The 17,626-nt window shown below is 32.4% G+C and overlaps 1 protein-coding gene and 1 long non-coding RNA gene across 4 annotated transcripts in view; one reads left to right on the plus strand and one right to left on the minus strand.

The window, feature by feature from the left end:
• The first annotated feature begins 550 nt into the window (after positions 1-550).
• LOC143196066 (uncharacterized) lies at positions 551-1,390 on the plus strand. 2 transcript variants are annotated; one of them, XR_013005656.1, is made up of 4 exons: positions 551-678; positions 742-896; positions 946-1,063; positions 1,142-1,390. It is a non-coding gene; the product is annotated as an uncharacterized LOC143196066 (long non-coding RNA). The 2 variants fall into 2 exon arrangements; XR_013005657.1 differs by having other exon boundaries at positions 970-1,063.
• Positions 1,391-5,132: 3,742 nt separating this feature from the next.
• The window catches only part of LOC143195825 (uncharacterized), a 32,746-nt gene continuing 20,252 nt past the window's right edge, over positions 5,133-17,626 (minus strand). The window contains exons 1-3 of one of the 2 annotated variants that reach the window (XM_076403293.1): positions 7,546-7,667; positions 5,770-5,994; positions 5,133-5,709 (exon numbers count right to left, since the gene is read on the minus strand). In XM_076403293.1, coding sequence (XP_076259408.1) covers positions 5,332-5,709; positions 5,770-5,994; positions 7,546-7,560 — 618 coding nt within the window. In that variant the 5' untranslated portion in view covers positions 7,561-7,667 and the 3' untranslated portion in view covers positions 5,133-5,331. Of the gene's footprint in view, positions 5,710-5,769; positions 5,995-7,545; positions 7,668-17,626 lie in introns of those variants that run through there. The other variant, XM_076403292.1, reaches the window with a different exon arrangement.

Here is a 17,626-nt window from a genome sequence, read left to right on the forward strand (position 1 = left end):
TTCCATAAAATAAAAATTATAAAAATTGACAAAATAATTAAAAAATGTTATACACAGTTACTTGTACTTTTTGGTGTTGTATGGTCTGGCTACTGGCTGCCTGAAGTTGAAGGCACTTATTCCTCCATATAGAGACATAATATAATTTTAAGTATTGAGGTATCTTTATTTCGAAAATAATTGTACTTCATTTTTGCACTATTTAGGTTGCAACTGGGAATTTCTTTGTTAAAAAGTGGTCTGCCACATTTGGGTCGACAATCTTTTGCTCTAAAATGCAAAAAGCAAACCCTTATATGGATATATAAATACTGCTATGAGAGCACCTTAAGTTTATCATTGTTTACCTTATCAAGCCATTTCTGGTTTAAAGAAAATCTCTTGGGAAAACGATGCATTCTGTTAGAACCTTCACTTGACAAACGCTCACGTTATATTTTATGACATTTATAATCATATAATAACGAAATTTGGAAGGAAAAGTTATATGGAAAAATCGGGTCCCACGTTTAAGCTTTTCGGAATCCCCGTTACGCGGCCAAACGTAAATGAAAAATGCAACAGCTGTCTGTGTGTTTCTCTCTCGTTCGGCCTCGGTAATAATAGTTCTAACCTAAGCAGTTAACGGCCATTTTTAGGTGATATAATTTGTATTGTTTATTTACGTCAAGTTTTACGGTATGTATTTTTATATATATTTGACAATTACTTTAGATTATTCTGTGTATTTTAATTTATTAGTGTAATAAAAAGAAAACCTTAAGGGTATCTCTTATGATCTCCTATGTAGGTCCAGGAAAGTTTTGTAATCATTTTAAAGATTTTTAAAAACTATAGACCAAAATGTGGAAAGCCATGGCTGAAACGAGATGTAATTCCTACTAGTAATTTAAATAGTAAGTATTTTGTTAAATAATAATGATTTATTGCATTGAAATATTTAAGCTTTTTCTTTACTTTTACTACAAGACAAGGAACATATGCCCCCAATGACAATATTAAATCACATAAGTTTTTTGAGGCTGATATATAGGAGATTCTTCTGCCCCAACAAGACCCAGAAGTAAGTATATAATAAGAAACTTATGTTTATTATTAAAGAATGGAGGTTCTAACTTGAAATTTATATGTTAATTTACAGATAACTTAGCCTGTCCCATCAGTTTCTTTTCAGGTTGGATAAAAAACTAATTGCTTTATCCTTATTTAAATGCAGTGACAGAAGATATAAACTGTTATCGAAGATATTCTGCTTGACTTCTAGAAGAACATTAATGCAGATACTGAATAAGGTTCCTTTTTGCTGCTGGAGTAGTAAGCTCCAATTTTGGTCGTTAGTTCAGAAACTTGATTGTATAGACCGAACTTGTCATATTTAATAAAATGTACCTCAATTTAGGTAATTTAGTTGATTCTAAAAAATAATACAATAGAACCATTAATAGTTATTAACTCATTTTAATGCTTGTTTTAGTTTTATTTTAAATATTAGAGAGAAGATAATATCAGTGGATTAAGTGTTTTGGATAGTGGAGATATCTCTTTGATTATATCAATGTCTTTATGGTCAAGGAAACTTAATGTAATTGTAATATATCAATAAAATATATTTATATATATATTTATTTTTTATTTTCCAGGTAAAATTAAAAGAATTTTTTTTAATTTCCCGCTAAAATTTTTTACTATACATTTTTAAATTTCCCGCGAAAATTTTTAAAATTCCCGCTAAACATTTTTAAATTTCCCGCCATAACTAACTGTCATACGGCGCATGCGTAAGCGCCCTCACACGGGGATTCCGAACTTAAGTTAGTACCAATTTTAACATAGGAGATGCGCTTCTAAGTTTCTTTATTATATGTTTATAATTCAAATCAAAAGAAAGAAATCTATAATCTTTTTATCGGCGGCCCTCTGTCTGGCGGTGTGGCAGTACACTGAGAACATGGCTATGGGTATGCCCATTTATTATATTTAAATGTTTTGCAGCAACTTCCAATGGAGAAATTAGATTTAGATCTACATCGGGTTGATAAACAGGAGATGTATCCATTGTAGATTCTGTATCATTAGGTTTAATTTTTGGATAAATAACTATATATATTTTGTGTCCGTTTTACCAACCAGAGTTTTTATGGACTCGACCTACGGTTTTAACGTGGGTTCGGAACCACGGTCCTCGGCATTAAGCCTACCGACTGACGAGTGACTAACTTAGAAATCATCCCAGAAGACATTACCACAAAAGGTCTTACCCGACCTGGTTACTGGCGTGTCTGGGATCATTTTCCTTGTCGGATTTTGCACTCTTGCCTAAGAACTGTCTCGCGGAGGTGACATGAATTTGCCTAGACTTTTTCTTGTGAGGTTTTTTTATGTCGTAAATTTTTAGCAATATGCAAACGATTGATGTTCTTAAAAGCAACATAACCAAATCCAATGCTCAAATTCACCTTCATTCATGATCTTATTTCAACGAAGGTCGAGTCTATAATTTTATATTTTTCGTATTGAGTAAAATAAATAACTTCTAATCTCTTTAAGGATGGCTCTGCACAAACTCCTGGTTAGATTGTTTCATTCACACAATATGCTTCAACACACAGAATTGATCCAAATAAAACTTTTGAATCTGTTGAATGCTCCTTGGTATATGCTGAATTCTCAATCACATCATAAAGCAGAAGATTTTTGTGTTATTGTTTCTTGTTCATGCACAATACTATCCCTTTTGCATTAAAATTTATCCTAACAAAGATTCGTGAAAGTAGCATCATCATCATCATTTTCAATCCGGGGTATCTACTTAGCCAAGCCTTCAAACATTCTTCACTAAACCTCGCTATTATTGGCAATCGGCCGCAGCTCTAATAGTCTTAGACAATGCTGATCTTCTTCTTTTCAAATAGATCTTGATCCATATCTTTTCGAAGCTGTTCGCTGTATTTTCCATATAAAAGGCTATGTGAAAAATTCGTCCATTTTTCATTCGGCAGTCATGTTAAAACTATTGTAATACGATTTCTAATACGAACTCGGAAATTAACATGTAGAATTTGTCTTGAATATTACATCTGAAAAACCTCAAGTTTTCAGATACCAGACTGTAACAATGTTCAACTCTCGAAGCCATACCTAAGGCCAAATCAATGTTCGAAAGAGGCGGATTTTGGTCTTGATTGTAATATCTTTTTCATCACTTTTTTCTCCTGTATTACTGTCCCATATACTTGATCCGGCACTTGCGCTAACTTAAACTAACCAGAAAGCAAGGAATCCGTCAGATGTCGATACTTTACTTCGTTAATTGTCGATCCAAATATGCCCAATTATAGTTAAAAGCAGAACGAAAATCAAAAGAACGACAATCGCACGTTTTCTACATATAATACGTTCCTCCATTAGCTGCCAAATTAGCTGCTCTTACCGATCGCGAAATGTGTGTAAACGGTGTGTGAAGCCGTTGAAACAACGTTTCTGGCCTTTATTATTACCACCGTGACTTGGTCGACTCAAGCAGCCTTACCGCAGTTTGATGATTTTATTGCCGTTTGCAATTCGTCCATAGTTGGCACATCATCAAAAAATAAAATTTATGTAACGTCAATTGCTGGCGTAATTGTAGAGCTATGTGAGGAACTCCGTCCCTCATTAAAGATGCTCATCATTGAGTGACTGCGAAGATTGCTTTTTGAGCGTTGTCGTCGGTAGATTTACATTTATCGCTCAATCTTCCAAATCGACGTCCATGCCATTCCACTAAGCTTCTATAGACCTATAGTTTTTCTTGTTTTCAATCTTCTACCATCTGTAAACATTTGTCGGATATCTATACATGTTGACATACTTCAACAGCACACACTCGACAATTAAAAGTACTGATTTAAATCTCTTATACAATATTCCACTCTTCTTTTCAGACTAAAAACCTAAAAGTTTTATAATCTTTCTAGCACAAACTATCACGCATATACGTTGTACATAATGTATATATGTAAAGAAATGTTCTTTCCCGTTTTTTCAGGGTCCTTCAATCCATAGAGCTACGTGTATAATATTATAAATTAAATATTATGTATGCTGCATTTACCACTTGCCATATTTAAAAATACATTTGAAACTATAATATTTTTATTATATAATTTGTTATTGAATAATATTAAACTAATTTAATCACCAAGCTATACGAAAAAAAATTCAAGCTTTAGCTGACAAGTAATCGTTTTAACAAATTCCTTTATATATCTATGTTGTAACTTGCTTTTCCTCAACAACCAAAATCTCAATACAACTAAGCAGCCCATGCGAACGGCTTTTTCGATAGGGCAATATGTGGGTCGTAGGTCGATGCAGTGCGACGTTCGAAGGTGATATGGCTCAATGGACGCCATGTAGTTTTTGGTTATTTCCGATATTCTAAACCACCAAGAGAATACAGGACGCACTAAATGAAGAAAGCCAAAGGAGGGTATAAATAAATATATATATATATATATATATATATTTATATATATATATATATATATATATATATATTTTAACTTATACGGTAAATTATACGCAATTTTAACATAAAACTTGTGCATACTCGACATACCAAAAAAAAAGAAAAGGCTTACCTCTACTGAGGGTTTAACGACTTCAAAAAACCTTACAGGAATCCACGAAATAGAGGTATTTTACATAATCAGTCCAACATCATTTTCCAACATCTTCAGCTCACCTTTGGAAACCTTATAGCTTAACTCGCGACATTTTTACTCCATTGAACTGGCCAATCCAATGTCAACTTACATTCTCCTCTCTCTCTATACTCTCCCTTTGAAGCTCATCCACGAATTCCACTATTTCACATTTTCTCTCATATTGGAACAGCTGCTACTCTTACTTAACTAACTTTTGGTACTCTTTCTGGTACCCCACAAAATGGTGATGCCCTAAACAAATGCTTAATTTGCTTATAGGCTAATCCGGTACCGGATCCACTTTTTCGTATCTGTCCTATTAAGATCCACCCTTTATCCTTTCCTCCGCTATCGCTATCTTCTTCGCCTATCTTTGTTGAATCAGATTGAATAATACTGTCAATTAAAGGATAATTAAAATTAAAAAAAAAACACTTAAAAAAGTAAACTTAAATATTTGTATTTTTCATTTTTCTTGTATAAAATTACAACTTACTTTTATACAACTAAAACAAAACTTCTTTACAAGAGACATTTACATTGATATTATACAGAAAGGTATCTTCACTAGAATCGCTTTGGATAACAACATGTTGTCAGCTGGGCAGTCTTCCTACGTATTCCTGGTTACAATATCCCTGTCTTAATGACAGAATGGATAGTTGGGGCAGGCATTAGCGTTGACTCCGGCAGGGATTTGAGCTGGTTGTGGTCCAGCTGGGGCAGCTTGTGGGTAAGCTGGTTGAGAGTAAGCCTGAGCTGGTTGGTATGGAGCTGGGGCTGGTTGGTATGGGGCTGGAGCTGGGGCGTATTGACGAGGAGCTTGACCGGCGTAACCAGGAGCGAGGGCTTCGGCGAGACCTTCACCGTGATAGTCACCATCACCGATGTATTCACCACGGTCCAATCTTTGTTGGACATCGGGAGAGTATTGGCTGCGGGAAGCAGGAGCATACTGTTGAGGGTATACAGGGTTGTACTGAGATACTGGAGCTGGAGTTACTGGAGCTGGAGCTTGGTACTACAAAAAGATCAATTAATAATCAACGTCAATAAATATCAGTTAGAACTCTGAACTTACTTGTGAGTATTGAGCTGGTTGTGGGTATTGAGGAGCAGATGGAGCATATTGTGGAGCAGAGTTTTGTACAGCAACCAAGGGGTTGGAGCAGTCTGGGTAGTTAGGGCAAGATTGTGGGCTCACGCCAGCTGGGTAAAGAGAGGCAGGTTGTCCTCCAGCTAAAGGTCCATTGTAGGGTTGGTGATATTGGGCAAAGGCCAAAGCCAAGGCACATGAAAATACAGCCTAAAATAACGTATACTTTAAAAATACTTTCTTTTATTTAAGTCATATGAAAAACATCAGAACGCTGAATAAAATATACCAAAATACAAATCAAATACGAAAATATTCCTAAAAATCTAAATTAAATATTGATAAACATTTTAGAGTGCATAAGTATTAGTAAGTTTGAAGCTATATTTGAAGCAAATCTAGAAATATTTTACCATTAATGGATAGAGAAGTTAAGCATAAATTACATTCCAAAACGATTTTGGATATGTATATCAAATTTGTAATAGAAAACATCCTAGTGAACTTCTATAGCAAAAATTATTTTTTAACGGATTATTTTTAATGGATTGAAGAAGATTTAGAATCTTAATAAAAAAATAACTTATTACCAAAAACTGACATTAATAAACTTGCCACTACCATCGCAGTGGATACTCAAATCGATTCCAGAATATGAATCTCCTATGGATTAATGATAATGTAATAATGATAAGGTATTAGAAAGCTATATTCTGGATCTTTTTACTTAAGGTTGGTCAAATATCGTCTTTATTGATGTGTAATTGAAAAAATAGGTTCATAGAACTAGAAGAGAACTTTAAATAAAATTTAAATTCAAATATCGTTATTAGATGGGAATCTCTAAAATAAGTATTTTTGATACTCGATACTTGTTGAAGAAATTTGTAGCAAAAAAGTTGGAACAGGAAGTGGAGTTCCACAGCATATTAGAAGAGATCAATAATAGAACATCAACGAATCTTAAAATAATCAGATATTTGCATTCGAAAGTTGAAAAGGTAAGCATATTAATTAATGTAAATAATACATTATTAAAAATAAAATAAATAAATATTATAATTGGTTTAGTGGAAGGATCAAAAGACAATACAAAACTATGATATATTTACATGATAATTCCATATTTACCCAAAAACCAGAAAATTTTACAACTTTTGATAATGTAACACATACTTAGTTCGCCTTTTTAAGTAAATAAATAAATCACACAATATTGGATCAATAAATCCAAATAATTAATAAAACAATTTATAATTAATTCTGCCGAATCATCATATATAATGTAACTTTACAATATAGCAAATAATAATAAACTGAATTTGATATAAAATGGTCGAATGCAAAATCATCATGAATGTAAATAAAGATAAAAGTTAGAAAAAAATGTAGTCAATATCAAAAAAATTGTTACTTGACCATTGATTCATTTGATACCAGCAAATATGACTTGGAGACTCTTAAAAGAATAAGTTTAAAATTGAAAATTAATTAAAAAAAAGAAAAGATCTTTAATGTTTGTACTATTATTTGAAGATTAATTTTAAGAACCAATAGGCCCAAGAACTAACAAAAAAAATAACTGAAACAAATTACGAGTAACTGAAATAATTCCATTTTAATTAATATATCTAAACATGTATAATCCAATAAAGCAAAGTACCAAATCCACCAATTATGATGCACTTGCAAAGAAATGGAGTAGGACATGACGCACTTTAATATCACTGTTACATCTCCACCAAATGTACAAGAACTTACCAGTTTTACAAACATGTTGTTTCTTGTATTGCCGTTTGAACGCAAATGACTGGTCAGCCAAAATTTGCGTGATTATTTATACTTGGTACCACGCCCGGATAATACCAGCGGCGACAAGTTGTATCAGCAACCGTGAACTTACACGAAATTCAATGTAAAAAAACCGAAACCAGCTATGGTTCTCCGCCTTTGATTCCTTGACGAAAAAAGGACCAAATACGACACTCAGTGCTCAAGTACCACTACAGGGCGGTACCCGTTATGCGATTTCGTTTACCCAACATCACCCAATACTTGGACATATCGTTTAATGAGGTAGGTGCGCTCGTACAACATTTTTAACACTATAACCATTTAATTAGCGACACTACCATCAACATAGCATCATTTACATCGACTAATTGAACCTACATATAAAACATATCCATCCTGTACAAACTTCTTGTGTTTCTCACCAAGTCTGTAAAAGAAAATATCATATTTCACAGAATAAATATTTCGTGACCTATATGAAAGTTGCTGTAAAATATATCCGGTGCTAATAATAATACAGAAAATTATATTTCCGCGCAATTACACGAAAAGACGTAAACAAAGCCGAAATTGGGTTCACGTTTCTTTTCCCTAATTAATGGGTTATAAGAAAACCTGTTGTTAAAACCATTCTCTCAAGATAAGCTGCTTTTCGTTTGAATACATTATTATAGTTGTAGGACCGAGTAGGCGACATCAATTAAATTCTTGAACTTTCCGTCTTACTTTGTATAAGATCGAAATAAATCAACGAAAATGGATATACCAATGTCTTTTGGAATTTATTTCAGTTAAATCCAGCGAAAAATAATCCAATTAATAAAATTAATTAAATTGTGTTTATTGCATTTGATAGCATATTAACATATTATGACGTTATTTGTATCGACAGATAGTATCATATATATCCTAATTATTGCATTTGATGTTGTTGTTTTGTTATTAAAGCATTATTATTATGCAACTATTGCTAAAAATAAACTTTACTATCATGAATTAAAATTAGTTAAAAATTAAACCAAAATACTTTGCTGCTTATGTCTTCTATATAATAACAGTCGATGATCAGAAAATAGAAATACTAAAATACTAAATAAATAATAGATAATAGATTGTTATAAAAAACAAATGTCCCAAGAAGATGCATCCAACCTACCAGAATAGATTGTAAAGTAATGTAAGTTCGGTACAAAGCCGATGAAATCTTTAAATGTGAACCAAATGGCATATGGGAGTTACTTTTCCCCCTATATTTTACGTGGTATAAATATAGACACGTATTCTAATACTATATCAACAGAAATTAAATAGCTCAAAACATGTCATATGTATTGCCCGTATGTTACGACACGGCATCGATTAATATACTACGAAATCTCAAGAGTCATTATTGCAGATCATTACATTAGATAAATGTAAGACACTTAAGCTCTTAGTAAAGCACTTACAAAATATTATGTAATGATGTAGTCTTTGTGCGTTACCATTCAGTCTACCCTCGTATATTTAACCAATTCCGTAACAAAAAGCATAAAAAATTAACTTGTATGAGTGCTTAATTTAATGCAGTTATTTGTTACTTATTGATTATTAGGTTTCTCATCAAATTCTAACAACTCATAATCAAAATGGTCTTCTAAAGTGACCAAAATATAGGGTACATTTTAGTGTTGATGGTTGTGGCTTTTCTTTTGTCTAATAATAACGTTATATTCATAATATAGAAATTACCTCATTTTTGAATTTGGATTAAAATCTTTTTTAACTCTTTCGTTACTATACATATTTCAACAACAAATATAGAATCACTCTCTAGCCTCCAATTTCAATATTTCTATTAGATTTATAATAATCTATAGATTTATTAATAATAAGACAATAAATTACTTGTTTTGGTATTTAACCAAGCAGACTGTTGATATATTTGTATTGATGCTTTTTACCGGACCAGATTTAATTGCTGCTAGATGTTTGCACGTTTTCTGATCATTTTTTCACGTCAAGGGGCATTTACTGCCTATTTTCGATTTTGGCAGATCGAACTACAATTAAAGCAGCATGATTTTTTTACATATTCCGCTACTTAGCAATCTGTTTCCTTGAAGCAATAATAAAATATGTTATCAGATTTTCATTAGTTGATGTATCTTTAGCTGAGTTGTGCACCCATTCATCACATTTATTCATCCTCATATTCTGGCCGGAAATCTTGATGCTAGATCTGGCATAGTATTTCTCTTGACACGAGATTATTCTAGACTGTCTACTCCCTGCAGTTCAGCAGCTAATTGGTTATTGTGTTGGTCTAGTCTCACTCGATAGTTCTTCATGTATGACTCAATTTCTTCCTTCACTGTTAGCAGCTCCAAATCGAAGTATATATATTTAATTTTTATTTACGGTGGAGTATTGAACATAGTTCTTAGCATTTTGCTTTGAAACCTTTCTAGTATTTCGATGTAACTGTAGCTGGTTGTACCACATAGCTATATACCATACGTAAATAAAAGCTCTAGCATAGCTTTATAGGCTATTTTACTGGTGCCTGACAACTGTAACTTGCGTCAGATGAGCCAGTACGTGCTCCGGAGCTTGCAGTCCAACTGTTTTCTTTTGATCCATATGTGTCAAGATGCTTAACCAAGTATTTGGTATGATCTGAATGTGGAATCCCTGTATTATAAAGTTTCCAAGGTGGGCAGGTTTATTTCTGAGTGTGAAGGTTACTTGAACCGACCTATTGGCTTTAATACGACACTGTTAATCTATGCTTCGATCAGAGTCAAAATTAAAGGTGTAGTTAGAACCTTTCGGATGCGGAGTCATGCGATATTATCTGCATAAGTCGCTGTATTGGTATAAGCATGAGTGAGTATATGTGCTGTAAATATTAGATAGAGAACTGGACCCCGTATACTGCCTTGTATTCCTGACTTAATTTCCTGCATTTGAGATATGTCCAAATTATATTTTACTTCGTATCATCCTTTTTCAAGATAAGATTTAAATAATGGAAAGAATAGTGTGGTAACGTCTTTTTACATCTAAATAATCTTAATACTATAAATTAGAAATATATATTCAAAAGACTATCAAAGATTTCTCCCAAAAACAAAAATCTTATTAAATATTTCAGATATTCTGTCGAATACAGAGAATGAGTATTTAACCGTACTGCTTTAATGTCTTTAATAATAACATTTTAATTTGCAAGAAAAGAAGTAAATCAGACTGCCGACGAAATTCAGCAACCAATCACTAAATACAGCGAAAAGTTCAAGGATTATTCAGAAATGGCATCAGCAGGCAAACACCTAAATAAGAAACAGAAAAGATCTAATTATATTAGATTGCTTATAATTTGAAAAAAAAAAGATTTTGTCTCGGATTTTATTAACAATGAACAAAGAATCTATTACAATAATTCCAAACGTAAACATAAACCCTCAACACCAGTTACAAGTTAATTTAAAATCAACAAATTAAACCAAATAAACAATAACTGGGGACGAATTGAAATTAAAATGGCCGAAATGCCTCCAAAGATACAACAAACTAATTTTTTAGCACAACAGTGCTTATACCACGTATCCCAAGACCAATCAAAATATATACTGGAACCGAAATAATGGAAAGTCTTGCCCTATTTTTTATCCGATTTCCATTACGGAAAGGAATTTATATGATATTAACATTACAAGACGTAGAATCTGTCTCTTGTCCGAGAATAAAAGAGAAAAAAAAACTACGAATGCTGTTCAGTTAACATCAAACTTTCAATAACTTCTTCAACGACCTTTATATGTCCTTACATAAATACCACACTTAATTGTAAACTAAAGACCGTCGGTTGTGAATTCGAACCCGGGAAAGAAGAAATATCCGACGCAAAACTGAAAACCGAACCGTCGGCATCAGATAACGATCGATAGAGGCACATAAATAGATAATTTAAATGTCAGGAAGTAGCCCTGTAGGCATACGGTCCATCAATCTCAATTTCCTCGGTGTTAATTCGTTTTTCAACAGTCGATTTTGGTGGCGCTCACTATTAGGGACGTTCCCAGTTCTTTTTGTATGTTAATTTCGATCGCTTGTACAGGCGTGGCAAGCGATTTGTCTAAGTTTAAATATCATTTTTTTTAATAGGCGTACAAATTTGAGCAAATTAAGATCAACCAAATATAGTAGCAGCTTCAGTTAAATGTTAAAGTTTGTTTGTTTAACATCTATGTAAAATATTTTTGCATCTTACTCATCGGCTAAAAATTTCAAGAAAATTTAATTTGTTATACTATTGATACTGTTGGGAATACTCAAATTTACATAATCTTATTTATACAGTTATAGTCAGTTGCTCCAAGATTAAAAACCCCCTTAATTTTTTTGAGTTCCTTCCGTATTCACGTTTATCATCTCAATCCGTGGCATTTTTTAGAGTTAACATATTTTGAACAGTTGAAAACTCGAGGGATGAATAACTTTTACAGACTAAACAGTATAAAAGAGGTAATTTTGATGACAGTGACAAATAATGATCTGAAGAACTAAAAATTCTTAACTATATTTGTGAATGTTGAACTATATTGTTGATCTATCAGCCTGTTAGGGCTTTTAAAGTATATTACAACTGTTATACACTTAAGTATTACAATGCTATTATATACCCTTTACACTTTAAGTTTAATATTAGAGTATTATCTTTTCGGTATTGGAGCGTCTCCATGGGGAGGGTTATGGATACATAATGGATGGATGCGGGGGAAACTAATGTATTTCTCTATAAAATACCGCAAGCGTCATCCAGTTCATTTTATGGTCTAAAAAAGGCGCTTAAGAATTAATTTTTATCCTTAACAAGACTTATTGGACCAAAACCTCGCTAAAATTTCCGAACAACTAAAAGAATGACGTTTTTGGAAAAAGACCAATTATAGCAAGTAATAGATGCGGCATAGCTTGGCTGGCATAAGATATTGAAAATACCTGATGTCACCGTACTGAAAATAGATCGATGCATATCGGTATCATCATGTTACCAAAAGATTGAAAATATTTTGATTAGTATATCTATTGGACTAATGTCTCTAAAAATGTCTGACTACCTAATAAAATAAAAAATTCAGCAGAATACATAAAAGTAAATAATAAAAAAACTTCTAGGCTCCTAACCATGCTCATGTTTAGAAATTGTCCAAGAAAGTGTTAGCGTGGGTTTTTAAATATAAAAAAATACTAAAAAATCGCCGATTTTCAAAACACATTCATACAACTGAAAAATCATCCTCTAAAATCAGTGATTCAGGCCACGAACTATTTAACCATCTAATATATATACGCGAGGCTTATACACCCCCTCAAAAATCTGATTTTTTTCACATTTCAAAAATGTCTTTCGCCAAAAAATATTTTTATAAAACGAAGTCATTGGAATCAAAAAGAATAATTTTATCATCAATCATCATTCATCAATAATTTTGTAAACTTTTCGAAAAACTTTTAAAATATTGGGATCCATAAACAAATAACAATTTGATTGAAAAGTCTCCGGCCTGACACATAGATGGTGCTACTAAAACTAAATCCATATGTTTTTTAGTTAGCCCTAACCCTCAAAAGATGCGTGTATAAATTTGAAAGCTGTCGGATCATTAGTTTGTGAATTATAGCATTTTGAGTGAAGCAATTTTTGTTATTGCGAAAAAAATGGATAAAAAGGAATTTCGCGTGTTGATAAAATATTGCTTTTTCAACGGAAAAAATACGAGTTTCCGGATACTGCCCCAGGAAAATCAACCATCAAGCATTGGTATAGTAACTTTAGACGTGGTGAAATGAGCACCGAAGACGGTGAATGCAGTGGACGCCCAAAAGAAGTTGTTACTGACGAAAACATTTAAAAAATCCATTGAAAAAGGAAGGACCATCAACAGCGACTATTACATAGCGTTATTGGATAGTTTGATGGACGAAATCGCGGAAAAACGGACGCATTTGAAGAAAAAGAAAGTTCTGCTACAACAAGACAATGCACCCTGTCAAAAATCCATTAATTTAGCTTCGAATTGCTTCCTCATGTACAGGATTCTCCAGCCCCCAGCAATTATTTCCTGTTCTCAGATCTCAAAAGAATGCTCGCTGGGAAGAAATTTTTGTCGAATGAAGAGATGATCAACGAACTTGAAGAGAATTTTGTTGAATACAAAAAACTAACTTTGCAAAAAAATTGTGTTTCACTATGGTAAGCCGGGAAATTTTCAATTGACCTGTTAAATGTTTCTTTTCGACTAGACTACAATTTATTTTTATGATAAATTATGAACTATGTAACTTATTATGTACAGATAAATGACTTTTTCTTCCAATTAGCCAATACTTACCAACACTTTTTACAATGTAAATCCAATTATACTGTAGTTATTTACATTATTCTTCACCTGTTGTTTCTTCGTTTTTTTCCGGATATTTTCTATATGGCTACAAGACTTGGACACTGTTACAGGACCGTGTATATATAGGTTATATATGGACCGTGCAATAATCGTTTAAAACGAATTTCCAGAGCGACTGGTCTGTTTCCCTATTATCTCTCTATAGATCTCACAGATAGTTATTTAAGAATTTGTGTTTAGCTTTCAAAGTTTCTCTTTTCAGATTTTGTGTTATATTGTTTAAGATATTTTTATTTTTGGGTGTCTTATATCCTTGCCATTTTTTCGTACTTATCGTTTTTCAGTTACCTTTTCCTTAGTTTCCTTAGGATAATTAATTTCTTTAAAGGTGCTTTTAATTTATAGAGTAAGCAATACGCCGCAGTAAACAGTAAGCAGCTTGTTTTGTTGTGGTTCTAATTCAATTATTCAATAGTTTTAAAGAGCACACTTGGCAAAAGTTTTTCTTCCAATCCTTCCCAATCTTATTAGTTAACACAATAAAACATTTTCTTCAGCTTCCATATATTTTGATATTTTGTTTCTTGCTGAGAATAAAAAAAAATCTAATAGGTCTGGATTTTTATTTGCTTATAACTTCTAGCTCAGCAGCTACTTTATACAGTTCATTACCTTTAATTATAGCAATTTTAGACCACTATATTGCATTTTTAATATTGAAGTCGATACATATTATAATTTTTCCTCCTAGGTAATTTAAGACGTTAAAATTTCCTCTTGATTTTTTATAATATAAATACAAATTTAAGTAAATCAAAACTCCTTCATCATCTTTATAACAACTGAAATAGAAACTGATACATATTTTTCTCGATGACCAGCGTTTTTATTAACAATATATTTTGATTTCATAATTGTTTTGAAAATAATGCACAACACACTCAATAACAATTCCATTGAATCTGTTCAATTCAAACAGGTTGCCCCGAGGTAATCAAACAAAACAATATCAACATGTCACTATCGCTACAAATCTAAAGCAATTCGGATTTTTTTATTGCTCGATAATTCGCCGGGATCCCAAGGTCGTCGAAGTGACATTTGGAGGCCGCCAGTCAGGGTCCGAAACCGTTTCAACTTTTAATAAACCGTCACGCCCACAAATGCGAAAGGCTGCGGGTACTAAATCAGATCGATAGTGCAGCGATGACGCTCTCGTAAAGACATACAATTAATTATTATAATTTATTTTAGCGCAACGAATCTTGAACAAACCGGAATGAAACGAACTATTTCCTAAAAAAATACTTAGACTATAAATTAATTCGGAGAGATTATAATAGATGACGCAATGTATTAGTACTCGTACGTCTAAACATTTATGAAAGCAATTTCCGTTTGGTGGTTAATAAAAAACTAAATGATATCATCAACAAAATCTGACTTTAAATGCGCTTAATTACTTTAATTTACTTTAGTTTTATTTATTGCTATAGTTTTGTTGTACTTTCATCAATACACAAGCAAGACAGGTGCGGGATAACTACATCGCTATGAATTTCCCACATTAAAATGAAATTAAACTACTTAAACTAGAGTTAAGAGTAACCCATACACTATACAAGTTCGCGTGGTTTGGTTCGCTTAAATCTTCTGATTTCCTACGTGTTGTCCAGTAATGTTAATGCTTCCACGTTGCTACATTGTGTTAATAACCTTATTTCATATTTTAAAGCGACGTAACTTCGGTAAACGGTCACCATGTGGACTTTGTATTGGCAGCATTCAATTGCAGGTTAGTTTGATGTCTTAGTTCAACTCCACATTTCCACCCTATAAGTCCAAATAAACTTTATGGTTGACTGATAAACCAATCTCTTTGGTCTTAGGTCAAATGGGAAGTATCTTCCAACTAACTAGTACATTTCGTTAATCTTGGAACTGATCTGCTCTGTTTTTTGCCTTATGGACATCTCTCAAATTTATTTTCAATTAGAAATAAATATTTTTTACAGGAGCAAAATAAATTATGTTGAGTTAATAATTTCTTAATTTTAGTATTAGGAGTACAAATTGACAGTAGACGTTATTTTTAAAATTTTAGAGGCTTATTACACAAAAACTATTGTATATTTATTCGGGAAAATACAATCCTTAATTATTCAGAACCGAGTGCGGATTCCCTGATAATACAATTCATCTTCTTTGAAGGCTATCCAATAATCGATCCAATTTTTGATATCTTCAAAAGAATTAAACTGTTATTCACCAAAACCATGTATTATTGGCTGGAATAGTTAATAATCTGAGAATATAATATCTGAAGAATATGGCGGGTGGAGTTGATGGTCCCATTTTAACCTTTCAACATAAGCTTTAACCCCTTGAGCTATATAAGCATGTTTTTCTTTATACGACGACAATTTAGTGCCTCACACAAGCGCATAACTTAAGTTCGTTCCTATAATCGCAGCTCCCGGTTTTAGCAACTCGTAGGATATCATATCCAGTTGTTCCCATCAGTAAGAAATTGTGTCTATACCACTGTCCTCACAATTTCTTCATCTTGCGGTTGTCATGATGAATCAATTTTTCGTCTTCAGTAACTATTCGACAAAAAAATTTTTGCGGTTGGAGCAATTGCTAATATCTGGAGAAGATCTTGCTGAATTTGGCAACAATCTTCGCCCAGCAGCTCATCTTCAAACTCATTTACTGCTTCGAACTCTCTTCGTCGACCACATGAAAATTTCTTAATCTGAACCTTTGGAAACATTCCTGTTATATTCTTTCACTAATTTGTTCGTTAATTATGCTTTTATTATCATTTTGTTCAATTCAGCTGCAATTTTTTGCAATTAAAAGCCCAAAAACGATACTCTCCGCAAATGACGCTTGTCTACTGATTTAAATGTATACATGCTATGTATAATACCTAAATGTAGTATTGAGGAATTGTGAATAGGTATTGTTAAAAAGATATCAAATTATTGTTCCTCATTTTAAGCTCTAGTTTTTATCTGGCGCCATCTTTTTAAAAGGGCGGCTATTAATTTCTATCCCTAACAATATGCATACTCAAATAAAGGAATATAATGAAGATATACTAAATAGTTAATAGCATTTATTTCTAGGAATAATAACTTACAAGTATAGGCAGACGAAAATAAAATAATTAAAGCCCCCTTTAGACAACTAAATATTATTTAATTTCTTTCCCATTGTTCTTGTTCCAATAAAGAAACTAATAAATCAAGCTATTCAATATAAAATTTTAATCCTTTTTTCCAGACATTTTATAATATACTTTTGTGCCATTGTTCGCGAACGAAATTCCAAATTCCGAGCCAAAATTCCAGCTAATTAATTATTTACTCTAGACAACCCAAGAGATGTTTAACAATGTATTGATATGGGAATGTCTAGTTGCGAATTTCCTGGTTATCTGAATGATAATTCGAATTCGAAGGTCTCGGTCTAACTAATTATATATCTAATATTCGGCGGGATCGTCTAGTCCATAGGATTAATTATTCTGAACTGCTTATATTAAGTACTTGTATTTTGATCACCTTTTCATTTTAAAATTGGCACAATATATATTAATCAATATATTTTCCATCATTTTCTACAACTTTTTCCCATCTTTCTGGCAA

This window comes from Rhynchophorus ferrugineus, unplaced genomic scaffold, assembly GCF_030347505.1.
Source record: "Rhynchophorus ferrugineus isolate W39M unplaced genomic scaffold, kcgeb_rfMv2 rfM4, whole genome shotgun sequence".
In the NCBI taxonomy this organism is placed as follows: Eukaryota; Metazoa; Arthropoda; class Insecta; order Coleoptera; family Curculionidae; genus Rhynchophorus; species Rhynchophorus ferrugineus.